The 19,712-nt window shown below is 44.8% G+C and overlaps 1 protein-coding gene across 1 annotated transcript in view; it reads left to right on the forward strand.

Moving 5' to 3' along the window:
- SNCG (synuclein gamma) overlaps positions 1–19,419 on the forward strand; it is a 58,788-nt gene extending 39,369 nt beyond the window's left edge. Inside the window, exon 5 of the mRNA XM_029609339.1 lies at positions 18,911–19,419. Coding sequence (XP_029465199.1) covers positions 18,911–18,928 — 18 coding nt within the window. The 3' untranslated portion in view covers positions 18,929–19,419. The remainder of the gene's footprint in view (positions 1–18,910) is intronic.
- The last annotated feature ends 293 nt before the right edge of the window (positions 19,420–19,712 follow it).

A 19,712-nucleotide genomic window follows, 5' to 3' on the forward strand; every position in this document is an offset into this window, starting at 1 on the left:
AGGCAAAGCTGGAATGGACGCTGAGCCCTTTTGTAGGGCTGAGGAGGACAACACCCAGGGAGGGGTCAGCAGAGGGCCACACCTGGCTGGCCCTTGAAAAGGAGGAGAGAGGCGCGCGCCCGCACCTAAGGAGAGCTGGAAGCTGGTGGCGTCCTCAGCCACGTGGAAGGCCCGAGGAAGCCAGGCAGGCAGCAGAGCAGCCCTGCCCTGAAGCTGGACAAAGGGCAGGCTGCTGGAGCGGCTTCCAGCCATGAAGAAGACAGAAGCAGGAAGCAGAAGGGCTGGCTGCAGGACAACCAGGGAGCTGTGGAAGGCTGCAGGCACCGGCAGGGACGGCTTCCCTGCCGGGTGAGGACACGGACTGCAGCAGGCACCGGCAGGGACGGCCTCCCTGCCGACTGAAGACCCCGGGAGAGTTGCAGCACATCGGGGGAGAGGCAGGAGCAGCAACGAAGGTCCCAGCCATGAGGAAAAGCTCGTGGTGGGTCGGCTCTGCTGCATAGGGCAGAAGGCAGTCGGGGAGGAGTCCAAACACAGCGGCAGGACCGCCGCGAAGGGAGTCAGTGTCCGCGGCCTGACTGGCCGCGTGGAGGTAAGAGCCTGCCCGTGCTCCTTGCGGCAGGATCGCAACAATACCCCCTCCTCAAAGCCCCCCCTCAAGCCTCTTGTCAACAACTTGAGAAGAAGGCGGTATTCCATATACCATCAGGGGCAATCAAGGATCCAAGGACAAAGCTGGAACTTCTTGGCGAAGAACTGTCGCGAGAAGAATACTTGAGCAGAAGACAAGACAGAAGGGGTCAAGGTCCAGGCAAGATGAACACAGAAAATGGAATGTTGAAGGCACAGTTCAGACAGGGTGCAGGGTAGAGAACCGCAAGATGGCATCTTGGTTCAAGGATCAAAGTGGCAGAGGCAAGGCTCCATTCAAGACTTGGCTTTGAACGGAAGTCCTTAATACTTCTTAAGGCTGAAGCTGTAGTGCAGGATGGAGTAACCAGGCGAAGACTAGATGCTGGGTTGACGGTTCCAGGAACTTAGCACTTCAGTGACTCATGGTGGCTGCATGGAGTCAAGGTAGCAGTTTGAGATGCAGCAAGGATTAATCTTTGTATCACTAGCAGATGTAAGGCCTCCTCCAGTTGGTTCAAGTTGGATTTAAAGCATGGGGGGACACTTGGTGTTGGGGACCAACCAATAGTTCAAGGATCAGAGCTTAGAGTATTGGTGACCAGATGGCTTGGCAGTCTCTAGATGACAAGTGTAACTCGCTAGTATGCATTAGTTCAGGATAACAGATGGAAGACTTATTCACTGCTGGTGGTCATGGATGGAATTACGCCTGACAAGGAACGTTGGGTGAAGTCCTTTGGTTGGAAATTGGACTCCCTAGTGTAGATGTATTGCCGATGTTCAGGTTGGTAGAACCGGTAGATCAAAGTCACTGGTGGTGAGACTCAAGATCAAGCAAAGCAGAAGTAATATAGGCATAAAAGTTCAGAAACTCCCATCTAGGAGTGGGCCCTAAGACTGGGCAGAATCTTGGTGATACTTGGTTAGCTGACACTCATACTGGAGTGGTCCTTGATCGATGGTAGGAGATGGACGTCCTCTGGACTACTTGAGAGCAAGCTGGGAATAGATGTACTTGGCAAGGCACACTTGGACACCTTTACATGAAGGATGAAGCTTGCAGCGAATTCCAGAGAAGAGGTCGCTAGTCTTGAGCTCGGGACGGTGAGCAAGGCAAGCACGTGGCAACAGGAAGTACTGAGGAAGCTGAGCGGGAAGAGTGAAGAAATCTGCTGGTTCAGCTTGAAGAGATGACCGATGCTCCAGGCCCCATTGGACGGATGACCACAGATGGGGTGCAGGCGCCTCTTGCATGTCGTCTGGAGAGAGTGCCGGATGGAGAACTGGATGGATGAAATGCGCAGGATACCAGCAAGATAAGCTCTATGGAACAGATGAGTCCTGTGAGAAGGACAAGAGTGTTCAGGAAAAAATAAAAAATTCTGGACGAGATGGTCGTTTGAACAGGAAACAGATGCTGCAGCTTGGAAGATGGTGGTGAACCTGGGTGCAAGGCACCTCCTGCAGGTCGTACAGCAAGTATACCTAGGCTAAACAAAGTCTCAAAAAGGCACTCGGTGGAAGCATATGCTAAAGCCTCTAGCGGTGTGGGAAAACAAAAAATTCAAGCAAGCTGGTGCCTCCAGCAGGTCAGTAGATCACAGCAAAAAACTGAGACAGAAGTTTTTTCCTTAAAAAAAAAAACATTTCTTGGTAAGAAAACTCTGGAAATTGGCATGAGCACATCACAAGGACATGAACGCCGAACACTGGCCTTCGCAATCTGTTGTGGAGCACTAGGAGAGCGGTCCCACTTACCAAGAGGTGTGTGTTCTTGGGCCACGGCTCGACCCCAGAGGAACTCCGAAGAGGTGTTGTGGTAGGCAAGGCATGCCCGAGCATGGGCTGGACAGGAGCGAGGCTGGACTGAAGATTGGAGACACTGACCCTCCTCCGGACCTGCACGCTTCGGAAGACCAACAACACTATGATGGTCTTATGAACAGTCCTCTGACCGTTCCAAGCCCTTTCGGACCTGCCACAAGGTACGGCAAGAAGCGGCAGGCCGGATGGAGTTCAGGGCAGCGGAGACCGGAACATGGAGATTCAGATGAGACTCAGGGACGAGGTACTTGGATGCACAGACGTAGACTCAGGCACAGATGTAGACTCAGGAACGAGGTTCTGGGATGCACAGACGAGACTTCAAGGTAAATGGACAGTGGCGCGATCACTCAGGGCGCCCTACTCAGCCAGTACTACTGGTCTGGGCATGGACCACCCTGTCCTACATCAGCGGGAGCGGGACCAGCGCAGGAAGGAACGAGATACTTGGCTTTCAGAAGACTCAGTAATGAGGTACAAGGCTTGCATCATGAAGCGCCCTACTCAGCCCGCCCGTGGGGCTGGTCGCAGACCACGACATGGCTTGCTGCGAGGTACCAAGCATACAGAAGACTCAGGAACGAGGTACTTGGCTTTCAGAAGATTCAGGAAAAAGGTATTTAGCTTTCAGAAGACTCAGGAACAAGGTACAAGGCTTGCATCATGAAGCGCCCTACTCAGCCCACCTGTGGGGCTAGTCGTGGACCACGACATGGCTTGCCACAAGGTACCAAGCGTGCAGAAGACTCAGGAACAAGGAACCAAGGGTTTAGGAGGGCAAGACGGGATCACGGACGTCAGGATCAGGAGAAGCAACATCAGAGCTGGGTCACGGACATCAGGAACACACATCAAACCTATTTCGTGCCTAAATGTAAACCGTTGTGATGGTGCACTACTAAACGACGGTATAGAAAGGTTTTAAATAAAAAAAAAAGTTTTTAAATAAATAAAATAAATCTGGACTGGAACACAGATACTGGATCAGGAGACAGACCTTAGGGCTGGAACACGGACATCTGGAACAGCAGGTGAACATCAGGACTGGAACGTAGACAAGAAGACAAGACGAGGAGCTCCAACGAAGAACAGGAAACACAGGACCTTGAAGAAGTGCTGAAGGATGACTCCTGGAGCAAAGGACAGCAGGATCCCAGGAGTGACCAACTCCTTGCGAAGGCAAAGCTGGAATGGACGCTGAGCCCTTTTGTAGGGCTGAAGAGGACAACACCCAGGGAGGGGTCAGCAGGGGGTCACACCTGGCTGGCCCTTGAAAAGGAGGAGAGAGGCGCGCGCCCGCGCCTAAGAAGAGCTGGAAGCTGGTGGCATCCTCAGCCATGTGGAAGGCCCGAGGAAGCTAGGCAGGCAGCATAGCAGCCCTGCCCTGAAGCTGGACAAAGGGCAGGCTGCTGGAGCAGCTTCCAGCCATGAAGAAGACAGAAGCAGGGAGAAGAAGGGCTGGCTGCAGGATGAGCAGGGAGCTGTGGAAGGCTGCAGGCACCAGCAGGGAAGGCTTCCCTGCCGGGCGAGGACCCGGACTGCAGCAGGCACTGGCAGGGACAGCCTCCCTGCCGGCTGAAGACCCTGGGAGAGTTGCAGCACATTGGGGGAGAGGCGGGAGCAACAACGAAGGTCCCAGCCATGAGGGAGAGCTCGCGGCGGGTCGGCCCTGCTGCATAGGGCAGAAGGCAGTCGGGGAGGAGTCCAAATACAGCGGCAGGACTGCCGCGAAGGGAGTCAGCGTCCACGGCCCAACTGGCCGTGTGGAGGTAAGAGCCTGCCCGCGCTCCTCGCGGGCATGATCGCAACAAAGAAACACTGATAAAGTGAAACACACACAAGTAGCAATAACAGGATACAGGGAAAGTCCAGCTCACTGAATCTTTAATTATGTAGTTGTCTCATTCACTTGTATCAACTAACTTACTACTTGGTTAAACAGCTTAAACAGTAAATATAAGATAAGTGTAGCAAAATTGGGTACCCAAAAATGGTCTGGTGTCTCTAAATGTGCACGTAATCATAGGTGGGGCCCATGCTGGAGTTGCTCGGTGATCAGCTGGGGTTTCATTTTTATTGTCTTTGATACACAATCTTCACCCTGCTCACTAATCTCTAGTTTTGAATTTCTCTGGGTACAATTTCCAATTTGCTCTCGGCTCCTCAGTGCAGATCCCTGAGGCAGCACAACCTCACCTTAGTAATGCAGTAGAGTCAGAATTTCTGGTGAACCTGTCAGAGCTGGTGGGTTTATTTTCTCTCTCAAAAGACCTGTCCCTCCAGTCAAGCAAGCGTGGGCAGGGCACAAGGCAACCTTCTAACTGGTACAACATTCCAGAAACTAAGATCACTTGGCTGAGATGTGAGTAGTTTCAGGCAACTCTGTCTCAAGTATCTGGATTTCTGGAATGGCTTTTGAGCTGTTCCTTCAGCTCCTACAAAGTTAGGAAGCTACTCTTTCCTGTCACTACAGCATAGCCGGTCTTCTTTCTCTCTCTTCTCTCAACAGCCCAAGAGATTCAAATCTCCACAACATGCTTCTTTTTTCTCATCCCTCACTAGTTCAGAGGTTCTCCAGTTCTCACTGGTTCCTGGAGTAAGTTGACTCCCTGTTCTCCATGCAGTTTCCCCCACAGCTCTCTTGTACCTGTTAACCCTTTGGTGGTGGGTTCTGCACATTTTATTTATTTATTTATTTGTTTGTTTTTGTATACTGACATTCGATCGAGATATCACATCGATTCACATGTAACTGAACAGTAAATAAGGCATAGGCTGCTTATTTTTACAGTGTAATTTATAGAATAACTTAGAAATTACAGAATAACTTGGAAATGTTAGAGTACCTTAGAAATGTTACATTTTAAAATGAGATTCGGAAACATTTGGGAAACATTCAACTATTTGCAGTGACTATTTACAATTGGGAACATCTAGGACAGGTGGTTGGGGATTGAATATTACAGGCGTGTCAGGGAGAAGGGTGGCTTGCAGATGGTAATAGAGTGACTTTGGGTGGTTAGCATTTTACGATATGATGTGGTTTTACGGGGTATAGGGTATTGGAGAGGGTGGGAAAGTTAACAAGGAGCTGGCTGATACACTTGTGCCAGGGGAGAGAGAGGTAGCTTGCGTGATGAATTCAAGGTTTAGGTGGAACATTCAATGGGGTTGCAGACATGAAGGGGAAAGGATTTACTTACATGCAGGTGGAGGGGGCTTGGGCGAGGAGGGCTATGTTTCTGGCAGGAAGGCTTTCAGGAATAGCCATGTTTTGAGGTGTTTCTTAAAGATTTGAGTTGAAGGATTTCCATAGTGTGGGGCCGGCAACTGATATGGCGCATTTTTGGGTAGAGGAAAGGTGTGCTGCATTGGAGGTGGGGACAGTAAGGAGCCCTGAGTCAGTGGATCTGAGGTTTCTGTGTGGGGTGTATGGGAGTAGGGCTGAGTTTAAGCAGACCATCTTATTGTTGATCAATTTCTTATGTATGAGGGTTATAGTTTTGTCTTGGATTCTGTGGCTGATGGGTAGCCCGTGCAGGTTTTTGAGGGTGGGGGTGATGTGGTTGCATTTTTTGATGTTTGTGATGGATCTGGCGGTGGCGTTTTGTAGTACCTGCAATGGTCTGAGGGTGGAGGTGGGGAGACCAAGGAGGAGTGTGTTGCAGTAGTCAAGCTTGGAAAAGAGTATTGTTTGGAGGACGGTTCGATAGTCTTGGGCGTGAAGGAGAGGTTTAAGCCTTTTCAGGGTTTGAAGTTTAAAGAATCCATCTTTGATCACTGTGGAGATATAGTGCTTGAGGTTTAGCTCGTTGGCAATTGTTACTCCAAGGTTTTTTGCAACATGTGTGTTGGGTCCCGATGAGGTTAAGTGTGGAGTTGATGGGGAGAAGTGTGGTGTGGTAGTTAGTTATGTGTAGGATTTTGGTCTTGTTTTGGTTGAGGCAGAGTGATAATTGTGAGAGTAAGTGAGTTATTTTCATGAGCAGTTGGTCTCAGGTTTTTAGAGTATTTTCGATGGTTTTGTTTATGGTGAGCAAGATTTGTAGGTCATTGGCGTATACATAGTATGTGAGGTCTGATTCAGAGAGGAACTTGCATAGGGGGAGGAGGTATATGTTGAAAAGAGTGGATGAGAGGGATGAGCCTTGTGGGACGCCATGTGGAAGGGGTATCTGGGAGGATTCTATTGCATTTATCTTTATGTTGAATGATCTGTTCATGAGGTATGATTCGAACCATTTGATTGTGGTGTCGCATAGTTCGATTTCTTTGAGTCTGATTAGTAGTGTTTTATGATTGATGGTGTCAAAGACGGTGGATATGTCGAGGAGTATCAGGTGGTAGGATTGGCCATGGTCGAGTCCTCAAAGGATGGTATCAGTGAGGATGAGAAGGAACGTTTCGGTGCTGAATAGTTTCCTGAAGCCATGTTGTACTGGTAGTAGGATGTTGTGGTTTTCAAGGTGATCTGAGAGTTGATTGTTGACTGTTTTTTTGAGGATCCTGGCTATGAATGGGAGGTTGGAGATGGGTCTGTAGTTTGCTGGGTCAGATTTGTTGAGCTCCAAGATATAAAAGCAACTGTTTCAGCTCCATTTTTTTCTTCCAGCTAGGGCAAGTTTTAGACTGAGTGCTGCAGAACACTCAGTTTTACCTACAACAACATCTTTATTTTCCTTTTCTTGATGCCAAGGGAAGTTAGAATCTGCCTCTTCAGGTTCAGTAAAATAAGTCTGAAGCACTATCAAAAAGCCCAGTTTGGCTTCCTGTTCTAGTTCCTAGTCCCTGTGTAGTATAAGCTCAGGGAGGTAGGTCTTGAGAACTGGGTCAAACAATCAAAAAAGATTTTACTGATCAAAAAAATAGACAGGGAAAGATTGCATAAATCAAAAAGCAGGAAATAGTTCTATGAATTCCAAATTCACAAAGGAAGATATAGTTTCTTATATCTCTTACATTAATGTCAAACATACTGGACTCCCTTAATATTCTGAAAGGCTTCTGACTCTTCAGACCCCCAAAGCATTGTAGAAAATCCTTGCAGAAAGATTAAACGATTTCTTTGCTTTGGTGTTTACCGAAGAGGATATTAGGGAAATACCCATTCCAGAGACATTTTTCAAAGGTGATTCAGATGAAATGAACCAAATCACAGAGAACCTGTAAGATATGGTAGACCAGATTGACAAACTGAAGAGTAGTAAACCACCTGGACCAGATGGTATACATCCCAGGGTTCTGAGAGAACTAAAAAAATGCAATTTCAGAATTATTTCAGTTAATTTATAACTTAGCATTAAGATCATCTGTTGTACCTGGAGACTGGAAGATGGCCAACGTAACCCCAATATTTAAAAAGGGCTCCAGGGATGATATGGGAAACTATAGACCGGTGAGCCTAGCTTCAGTGCCGGGAAAAATCGTGGAAACTGTTATAAAGAATAAAATCACAAAACATTTAGATAGACATGGTTTAATGGGCCACAGCCAGCATGGATTTACCCAAGGGAAGTCTTGCATCACAAATCTCCTACATTTTTTTTGAAGGGGTGAATAAACATCAACAAATGTGAACCGGAAGATGTGGTGTATTTGGATTTTCAGAAGGCATTCGACAAAGTCCTGTATGAGAGGCTTCTAAGAAAACTAAAAAGTCATGGGATAAGAGGCGATGTCGTTTTGTGAATTGCAAGCTGGTTAAAAGACAGGAAACAGAGAGTGGGATTAAATGGTCTGTTTTCCCAGTGGAAAATGGTAAAAAATGGAGTGCCTCAAGGATCTTTTTATTATTATTCTTTTATTTTATTATTTATTTTATTATTATTATATTTATAAATTATCTGGAAAGGGGTATGATGAGTGAGGTGATCATTTTTGCAGATAACACAAAATTATATAGAGTGGTTAAATCTCAAGCAGATTGTGATAAATTGCAAGAGGACCTTGTGAGACTGGAAGATTGGGTTTCCAAATGGCAGATAAAATTTAACAATGACAAATGCAGTGATGCATATAGGGAAAAATAGTCCTTGCTGTACACAATGTTAGGTTCTATCTTAGGTGTCACCACCCAGGAAAGAGATCTAGGCGTCATAGTGGATAATACACTGAAATCGTCAGCTCAGTGTGCTGTGGCAATCAAAAAAGCAAACAGAATGTTAGGAATTATTAAGAAGGGAATGGCAAATAAAACGATGGATGCCATAATGCCTCTCTATCGCTCCGTGGTGAGACCGCATCTTGAATACTGTGTGCAATTCTGGTCGCCACATCGCAAAAAAGATATAGTTACACTGGAGAAAGTGCAGAGAAGAGAGACCAAAATGATAAATGGCATAGAATGGCTGCCCTCTATGGAAAGGCTAAGGAAGTTAGGGCTGTTCAGTTTTGGAGAAGAGACAACTGACTGGGGATATGGTAGAGGTCTATAAAATCATGAAAGGACTTAAACAAGTTAATGTAAATTGGTTATTTACTCTCTCAGATAATGGAAGGACTAGGGGGCACTCCATGAAGTTAGCAAGTAACTCATTTAAAACAAATTGAAGAAAATTATTTTTCACTCGGTGCATAGTTAAGCTCTGGAATTCATTGTCAGAGGATGTGGTTACTGTTACCGAGGAGCGCTAGGAGAGCAGTCCCCATTAGAGAGAGTGTGCTCTTGGGCCCCTGACACGATCCCGCGCCAAGGGTAGGTGTAGCATGGGTGGCGAGAGGCAGCCCGACCCCCGGCCGGACCTGCATGCCTCTGGAACCAACTTGTGGAGTGTTGATGATGAACAGTCCTTTGTACGTTCCCGGCCTTTTCGGACCTGCCGCTGGGATGGCAAGAGGCAGCAGGCTGGACTCAGGGCATGGGCAGATGAAGGATCAGGAACAGATGATGAAGACTCGGGAACCACAGACTGTAGACGTAGACTGTGAAGCAGGATACTGTAGACGTAGAGTCTGAAGCAAGATACTGTAGACATAGACTCTGAAACAAGCAGGGAGGTTCAGACATTGGCATTGTCCCTCAGGGCACCCTACACAGCCAGTATGACTGATCTGGTCACTGACCATCCTCATGCTATTCTGTGTGGATAGGAGAATGCATAGTTCTTTCAGCATATGGAGAAAGTTATTTTGCGTGAAACCAGATGTAGTTGAGGTTTATAAGTTATCTGGCCTTGTATGGATAACTTGCTACTTACCCGGATATCTTCAGATGATATCCTGTAAATAGCGCTTTCCCTCCCCCCCCCCAAAAAAAAGAAGAATTAAAGGGGCCTATGGTCTGATTTCTTCTCTCCCCCACCTAATATTAAGTATGCTGGGATTGAGCCGGTGCCACCCGACATACAGCTTCCTCAGAGATAACGATGTCACTGAGGCCAGGCCCTCCCCCCCAAGAAATATAAATTAACCACCCATCACATTCTCCACAGACCTTCCTCCCACTTCCCATGGCCAAAAAATCCCCACCGGTAGCGGGGTCAGCACTTACCTGCTCCCGGTGACATCCTGCGCAGCTTCTGTCAAACCTGCACTGGAAGCATAAACTACACCAGGTTTACGCTTCCGGCACTAGAAGACGTGTCGATCCCAGCCCATTTTGAGATGTGGGGTAGGGGTTGGAAGAGAGAAGAAATTTGGCCATTGGCCCCTTTAATTCTTCTTTTTTTTTGGGAGATCGTTTGAAGATATCTCATAAGTAGCAAGTTATCTGGCCTCACAAGGCTGGATAACGTAGCCAGATATATGTGATATTCGGTTAAGTTAGCCAGATAACTCAACTCCTTCCCAGGATGCTCCAGTAACACCCCTTTTTTAATCAGCTAAATTATAGCCAGATAAGTAGTTAACCTACAATAATTTAATCGGATAAGTGGCTGAATATGCCAATTTTGCCATTTAGATGGATATTTTTTAGTTATTTGTATAAATAGCTTTTGAATTTGAACCTCTTTATATATATATATATATATATATATATTTTTTTTTTTTTTTTTTTTTTTTTTTTGCAAAAGTTTATAGCTGGTTAAGTGATACTGCTGTATAAAAAATATGTATCTTGTAGACCTAGTGGCCTGAATAATAGCCCTTCCACCCAAACTATGACAACAAATTCTACCAGGCCAAGCTTCTTCACTTCTAAACTCCTCTAAAATAATTATAAAAGTACAAATAGAAGTGCTATGGGGTCAGCCTCCTTCCTCTTCTCACTTACTCCCCAGTTCCTCATAATATTGCTTCAAAGAGCTCTTTTCCGGCATTCCCCTCTTCCTCTCACCCAAACCCTAATCCTGCCAATCTTCCGTCTGGATGGCGGTACGCTGCCACCATGACCTGGACTTTCAAGTTTCTGCATTCTAATGTGAGCAATACTTGAAACGTAAGCTACCAGCATTGCTTTGAATAGCATGTCTATCCATATGACCAGCAATTTTGTTTTTACAAATAGATTTTTCCTATTTTTTGGCACTGTCATCAAGCTCTCACCCGTCTATAGTTTTCTGGATTACCCTAGAACCTTTTTGATAAATTGTTGTCATATTAGCCACCTTCCAGTCTTCTGGTTCTGTAGCTGTTTTAAATCCTATGTAACAGATTATGAGTAACAAGTCTACAATTTCATGTTTTAAATCTAAATTTGTCAGTGCTTATGCTCTTCCTTATTTTCCTCATTTTGATACACTTTCCATTTTCTGAAAGATCTCTCTTTCACCTTGTAGTTTAACCATTCTGGCAGTCATTTGACCTTCCTTTGACCTTTTTAGTGCATGCAATATATTTTATCTGGACTTACAATATTCACTTTCATTCTCATTTTTAACCTTTATAACTGCTCCTTTTAGTATTTTTCTAATTTTCTCATATCTTCCATTTTTAAAGTTAAATGCTTCTGCAGTAGTTTTACTTAATGTCCTCCCTCTGATATTATGTCAGATTGGCTCACCACCATTAGCTCTTCCACTAAGTACTGCATTATACGAAGGAATAAATCTAAAATAGCTGCCCTTCTAGTTCGTTTCATAACCAGCTGCTCCTTGAAGCAGTCATTTATTGCATCTAGAAACTTTAACCTCTTTAGGATGTACTGATTAGACATTAACACAATCAATACTGAGGTAATTGCAATGTCCCTTTATTACTATGTTCACAATTTTATTTGCCTATTTAATTTCTATTAGCAATTCACAGATTCTTTATCCCGGGCAGGCAAATAGTGCACATTATTCAGAAATAGTGGAACTATTTGCTGAAATGAAAAAAAATAGCCCCCAATGAAATGAAATCCAGGTGGCAATCTCCCCTCTAATGAAATAAAATGACACAAAATGATATTATTTTATTTTATTTATTTATTTATTTATTTAACGTTTTTTATCTACCGACATACATTGTAGATACATAATGCCGGTTTACATAGAACAAAGTTAATGGGAAAAACAAATTACATAGAACAAGGGCATTTGTAACAAGGAATTAAGGTATTAAAGATATTTCAATAACTAAAATGAACACAATGGGCTGACCATATGAAAACATTTCAATTATTTGACCAGCACAGTTCTAATGTATATGCCTAATAAATATAGGTAATTTGTAATCCTTATTTGTTTTCTCTTTATTTAATTCTGCAAAGTCTGCTTCAGCCTTAATCACAATGTTTCTATCAGGGTATTATAACTTACCTATTATTTCAGCATCTTTATAAGGACCCATTCTGGGCATTTTTGGTAGGATGGGTAAAATATATGCAAAATAAAATTTTAAAAAGGAAAAAAAAATGCAAATTTCTTCTCCCACCCCACTTCTTTCCATCTTGTGCTCCTACCATGTGACAGGGGCCGACCAATGGCACCCGTAGCCCCTGTGACATCGTAAGGGCAAAGGGCCATCGGCACCATTTTGATTCGTAGCAGGCCTGACAGCCCGACGACCCGGAGGGAGAGATCGCTCACGGGACCCTGATGGACCACCAGGGCTTTTAGTAAGTCTTGGGGAGGAATTGGGATGGTGGGGGGATTGTAATACAGTAAATTTGAAGGATTGGGGTATTTTGTTTTTTTTAAATAAAAGTGCCCCTCCCCCCCCCCCCCCCCCGCACTAACCCGAAAAATAAATTTTCCCCAAAGTTGAGAGAAAATCCGTTTCGTGGTTCTGGTCCCCCGAACCATGACAAATTAATTTGTGATAAACGAATGCACAACTCTATTCTCTTATGGTACTTGCTGACACTTGATCTTGTCCTGGCCATCTGATACTTTGCACATTTCTTGCACTACTCATGGACCCTCCACTCCTGGTATCACTTTGCGCTTCTTGGAGTCTTGGGCTTTAGAGGTCATTCTTCTTCCTGCATCAGCCCTCCCTCACATCTTGGGATGTGGCTGCCACTCTTCTTGTTGTATTGCTCTGCACCTACCATTTTTTATTTTAATCTTCAGTTCCACTGCTGCTCCAAGCCACATTTGACACCATTGGGTGGTTCCTTCTCTGCTCTGGCTGTCTTCAAGGTTCTTTCAAAATTACCTTCCCTTACGTTACTTGCTGATTCTTGGTCTTGCCCTGGCAATCTGATGCCTTATGCAGACCTTACCTAGTTATATTTAACAATTTCGTGCCCTCAAGGACTTTTTCTTCCCACTCCCTACCCTATGGTTCTTATGGTATTTAGCCTTCGGTGGATTATACCACAACAAAAGGCAGGGGCTGCAGAAATGTATCACTCAGAACCAGTACTGAGCTGCTCCATTATTACTGCTTCTCAAGTAATAGAGGCTGTATGTGTAAAAACTGATTCAGAAGAAGAATTGTGTCCTGGATTCCCTGAACCATGAGATATTAAATATCTATTGGCTGAAGAGAATTTGGTGCCTCTAGTCAGTAGCATCTTAGCCACCAGTGAAGAGGTGGAGTTAGATGATAGTGACAAAGCTGAGATTAGACGCAGCAAATGAGAAGACCAAGTGTAAACCTGAACTACCAGCACCTTACCGTATGGAAATTACATCAGGCCTCCTCTAGGGATTTCCTCTGGCTAGGGCTTTGTACCAATTTATTGGTGCCATTTCATATTTTGTTTCAAGTCATTTTCAAAATAGGAAGAAAGAAAAATCAATGAGATTTCATTGATTTTATTTTTGTTTCATTTCAGGCGCGAACAAATGTACGCTGGATTTTATAAGATACACGCGTAGCCGCGCGTATCTTATAAAATCCGGGGTCGGCACGCGCAAGGGGGTGCACATTTGTGTAACCTGCGCGCGCCGAGCCCGGCGCACGCTGCCTGTTCCCTCCAAGGCCGCTCCGAAATCGGAGCGGCCTCGGAGGGAACTTTCTTTCCACCTCGCCACACCTTCCCCTCCCTTCCCCTACCTAACCCACCCCCCTGGCCCTATCTAAACGCCCCCTACTTTTGTTGGCAGATTTACGCCTGCGGAAAGCAGGCGTAAATCTGCGCGTGCCAGCGGGCTGCTGGCGCGCCATCACCCGACCCGGGAGCTGGTCCAGAGGCCTCGACCACACCCCCGGGCCGGCGCCAGGCCCCCGGGCCCACCCCCGAAATGCCGCGTCACTCACGGCACGCCCCCCGACACGCCCCTCCATGCAAGCCCCGGGACTTACGCGCATCCCGGGGCTTGCGTGCGCCGCCGAGCCTATGCAAAATAGGCTCGGCGTGCGCAGTGGGGGTTTGGGGTAGGTTTTCGGGGGGTACGCGCGTATCATACGCGCGTACCCCTTTGAAAATCTACCCCACAATGTTTAGTCTTCTATTTTCTTTAACACATTTTATAGACACAGAGGTCCATATTCAGAGGCATTTAGCTGGATAACTCAGAAGTTATCCAGCTAAATAAACATTTGGGCACTTATCCAGCTAAATTATAGCTGGATATCTTATCATCTGGCTAAACTTTAGCCAGATAACTTAGGGACACTTTGCCACTATTTTGGGGAGGAGTTACATTAGCTGGATAAGTTATCCAGCTAACTCCGATACTGAGAGTTAGCCGATGACTTATCTAGCTAATTCTGATTGAGCCAAAGAGCTGTCTGACAGATAATGCTATCTGGTTAACTTTAAAAAACTGGCTATATTCATATACCTCCAAAGTTATCTGGATAGGTTTATCTGTATAACATTGCTCTCTGGACTGTGACTGGCAGTGGTGAGGAGCCACTGCCGATACAATGCTTCCGCTTCTCGGCCCTGAGCGCCGCCATCACTTTTCGAGGATCAAGCTACCAACTCCACACCCTTGTTCTTTGTGGCAGGAATGCTGCTGATGTTCCGCTCTGCAATCCAACCCCTAGGCGTGCGCGCGTGGCTCTCTGCATGATTTAAAGGGCTCATGGCGGGAAAAGCCCTGTGGCCCTTACTGATGACATCACCATCCAGGATTATATAAGGCAAGTCCCTGCCTGCAGGCCTTGCCTTGGCAATAGGTCTCCACTCTCCTAACATTATGCTTTGCTGTTCCTGAGTTCCTTCCATGTTCCCAGCCTTCTTCCTTGCTCCTTGGTTTGACTTCAGACTGAACATAGTGTACGAGCTACGCCACCTGCCACAACCCTGGCCTGGACATTGACTATGAGTTATGCCGCCTGCCACGACTCTTGCCTGGATATTGACTATGACCTACGCCGCCTGCCATGACCCCTGCCTGGATATTGTCTCCGAGTTCGCCACCCATCTTGATCCTTGCATGGATCTTTCCTTGGGCTTTATCTCCTCTTCCAAACTTGGCCTGCCCTTAGTCTCTCCTCTCTCATCTGGACTTCCTCCTCTGCAGAGACCCCACGTAAGGCCAGCCAGCCCTGGCACCCAAGGGCTCAACCTAAAGTGAATGTGGGCTGGTAGTGGTGAGGCTCCAGTGGGTCTCTGCTCCTCTTCAGCCTCGCCTACTGATGGTGGGGACCTGTGAGGCTCCTCCCCACAGGCAGTGCCAACTCCCCCTTGGTCCAAGGGTCCACCAGCATAACAGATTTCCAAGGCCCTGGATCTGGAGGAGGCTTCCACCCTGCAAGCCATTCTGGGCTTGGCCCAGAAGATTCTGGAACAACAGAAGGTTTTGGAAGCTCTAGCGGCCTCCATGGAGCGCCTTCACGCTCATCTAGACTCCACAGTTCCAGCAGGTGCACCAACTCTCTTCACACTGGGCTATATGGTCTCTGTATTAACCACACACTCCGTCATACCACTTCTGGCTCCTCCCGCTATTCTGGGGATCCCCAACTCTGTTGGGGTTTCCTGAATCAGTGCAACATGCATTTTTGCCTCCAATCCACACTGTTTCCAGATGATACCACTAAGACCACATATATTCACTCCCTTCTGGATGGCAAGGCCTTAGCATGGGCCTCTCCCTTGTGGGAACAATCTGATACCATCCTACGGGATCGTCAGAGCTTACTGGATCTTTTCAGGATGGTGTTCAATGACCCAGGTCGACAGGCAGCTTCAGGCTCTGATCTACTCCACATCCACCAGGGCAGTCATTCCCTCTCCTGACTATGCCATTGAATTCTAGACCATGGCCTCGGAACTCTACTGGGGCGAGGGCTGTCTTTGTTCCATTTTTTTGGATGGTTTGGCAGCTCATATTAAGGATGAGCTGGCGGCTCATGAGCTTCCAGCCTCTATAGATGCTCTCATAGAACTAGCCGGCAGGATTTATCATCGACTCCAGGAGAGGAACTGGGAATTACAAGGGGAAGCTTACCCATTTGCTTAAAAGAAATATGTTGCTCTATGAAAAAGATTTGGTCCCCCTACTGGAAGTACTGTAATGGCAATCCAATTAATTAATGGACTATGGAAAATGACTAACGGTGCGATGACATTAATTGCAGTTCATATTAGTGCTGTTGCTGTGATGAACAGACTTTTTTTTTCTTAACTTGCCTTTGTTCCCTTCCGTGGAAGAGTTCTCGGTAGTTATTGGGGGGGGGGGGGGGGGGTGATTTCTTCTTTTCCAGTGTTCCTTTTGTCCTTTTGTCTTCTTTTCTTTTTTTTTCCTCATTATTTCTGTATTGAAACTTGTATAAATAAAGAGATTAAAAAATGGGTCTACATTAAAATATTTCAAGAAAATACAAGGGAAAAAATATGGAAGAATGTTGTCAGGGTTAGTTCTTACAGAAAGAACACTTCTTAAAGAAATGTAGCCAGGTAACTAAGGAGTTATCTCTGGGTAGATCACCCTTGTTGAAAGCTGTCCTCCTCCGGGAGGATAAAAATACTTGTGGGCTTTCAGAATGTGCATAGTTTTACCCAGAGGCATTCCTGGTGTATGGGTGGGGAGGAGGAAGGTGTTTAACTTAAGTAAACAACACAATAGCTTTGCTCCATTTCACCACCCACAGAAAAGTAAGGTGCAAATTATATGGGCTATAGGGATGTGCAGCAGGGACGGATACGTTTGATTCGGTATTTGTATTCGTCGGGACCCAAATCCGTTACATCCGTTTTCGGGGGACCCCGATTCGTCCATTAGTTACGTATGGTATTCGATTCCCATTAAAGTTAGAAAAACCCCCATCCCAACCCTTTAAATTTAATTAACTACAACCCCCCACCCTCCTGACCCCCACAAGACTTACCAAAAGTCCCTGGTGGTCCAGCGGGGGTCCTGGAGCATTCTCCTGCACTCGGGCCGTCGGCTGCTGGTATTCAAAATGGCGCCGATATCCTTTGCCCTTACTATGTCATAGGGGCTACCGGTGCCATTGGTCGGCCCCTGTCACATGGTAGGAGCAATGGACGGCTGGCACCATCTTATGCTCCTACCATGTGACAGGGGCTGACCAATGGCACTGGTGCAAGAGATCACTTCAGGACCCCTGCTGGACCACCAGGGACTTTTGGAAAGTCTTGAGGGGGTCAGGTGGGTGGGGGTTCTATTCGTTAGTGATACGTTGCATTCATGGGGGTTCGCCATACGTTTCAGAACCCCACGAATGCAACGAATAGGGACCTATACGTTGCGGATTGCTCATTTGTTCAAAATGAATGCACATCCTTAGTGGGCTATTTTGTACCTACATAGCTTATATGCAGTTTGAAAGGCAAACTGCTTACATTGTTTTCCTTTAACAATTAGCTACATGATCCACAGGCACAAAATTGCCTGTTTACTTTCCAACAATGCAGGAGCCTGAAAATTGCCTCCAGTGTGCATGAACTCTACTCAGATAAAATTTTGTTGATTTGTGACTCAGGATCCATGAAGGAGCAGTTTACAAATAGCCCATACCACTTAGTTGCAGAATATGCAATTGCTTTTAAACTACATACTTTAGGATAGTTTTTAAAGAGAAACAATTCACGATATTTCTCTTTGAAAATTAGCAAGAGCATAGAACATGTGCTAAAAACATCTGCATACTTTGACCTGCTGTGTGTGTAGGTCATGGAGGAAGAGTGGGGGCTGAGCAAAATAGTGCTTGGCCTTTGGAAAAATGAATGTACAGGAGCTATTTTACTTCCCTGACCTAAACATGCCCATAGGATCACCTCCTTTTAATTTGACTAAAAGTACACAAGCTGTGGAATCCATTTCTACTCTTAGCTGCATTTGAAGAGGGCAAAGAGTGCATATGCCTTTTCAGATCGAACCGTTTGCATGCCTACTCATCTTGACTGTGTTTTTTGGAAAAGGTCAGACTTAACATTTTTCTGGTAAATGAACAACTTATTTTTAGCTGTGCAAATAGGATAAGCTTATACAGAATTTGACCTGTAAAAACCCTGGCTTTCCTTTGTATAATTGCTTTTCTTTAAACGGTATCGTAATATGAATATAAAGAGTACCTCATGAAATTTCTTTTTGGGGTACATGCTTCTCTTCTCTCATCCCATGCAGTTTTTAATCAGTTAGTTCCTCTTTTTTCAAAATAATTTTTTCATGCTTAGAGCTGTATTTTTTTTTTTTTAGGTAAAATACTAAAGTGTGATAATGCTTTCCCAAGCGTTAACATGGTTTAAAAATAATGTTTATGCATGCAATCTAGTGTATGCACATTAATAGCACTTTTAGAGTATGTTAATTAACTTAGAAGAGTTTTAACTCCTAGGCTAATGAAGTAATAAAATTTAAAATTATGGAAAACAGCATATTATTTATTAGAGCACAGAAAAATAATGCATCTTAAAACTAAGTATACCTTACAGAAGTATACTTAAGTTTTTGCAATAACATCTGCATGACCTTGTTAACTATAGCACTAATAAATTAACACAAAACTCATTACATGTCTTTAACTTGGGCTATTAATGTGAGCTAATTAACACATGTTAATGACTAATGTTATCGCACTTTAGTACACTGGCCTCTAAGCGGTATATTTTCCCTATGATCCTTTCTTTAACAAGTTTGGTTTCATGTTTTTGTAAGTGTAGCATATTAGGTTGAAAATATCCAACTCAGTAACTTTCTCCAACTTCTTTTGTTTCTTTCAGGGTGGAAATGAATACTAATCAGTCTCAGGATTTCTTATGGGAATCCCAGAAGGCTAAAAATCATAGCAGGGAAGCCATTCAAGCCACAGGCCTAACATATTCAATGCTACAGCCTTTCACTTGCGTCTTAAACCTATTATACAATAATATATAATAGATCTATGGTATGTGTATTCATGTCAGACTTTGATTGTATGTACAGCTTGTACTATTTCATGTGTTTTATCTCTAACTCTTTGTGACTCCATCAACTTTCTCTTCATAATTACACTATTCCCCCTTTGTGGCACTCACACCATTCCCTTGCCTTTGGATTGGCGCCATTCTCCCTTCATGGTTCTACCATCTCTATTTGTCTACCTCTCCTGTTCTTTTAGTACATTATTTATTGAAATCTTAGTTGGAACTATTACTGATTAATATTTCAAGTTCATCCATATCAGCATTTTGAATCCCTAGTTGGAAATTATTTTTTTTAATGACACAAAATAAAAATGTGTTTGATCTAATCATTTCCCTTGTTGTGAAAGAATATATAATATGTATCATTTTACATTCTGCAACAGTTTATTTTGTTAAAATGTTAGCATTGCCAGCAACAACGAGAAGAAAAAGACATGGAAAGAATATATATAAATATATATATATATATATTTTACTTTGGGTTTATTAAGCATTTTGGTTCAACAAATCGCAAGCTCATTGCATGGCAATAGAAATGGGGAAATAAGAAAAATCAAATAATCATTACAGCTAATTATAACTACCCCATTCACAATAAGAAATAACAAAGAAGGGGGGA

The sequence above is a fragment of the Rhinatrema bivittatum genome, chromosome 7 (assembly GCF_901001135.1).
Source record: "Rhinatrema bivittatum chromosome 7, aRhiBiv1.1, whole genome shotgun sequence".
Classification (NCBI taxonomy): Eukaryota; Metazoa; Chordata; class Amphibia; order Gymnophiona; family Rhinatrematidae; genus Rhinatrema; species Rhinatrema bivittatum.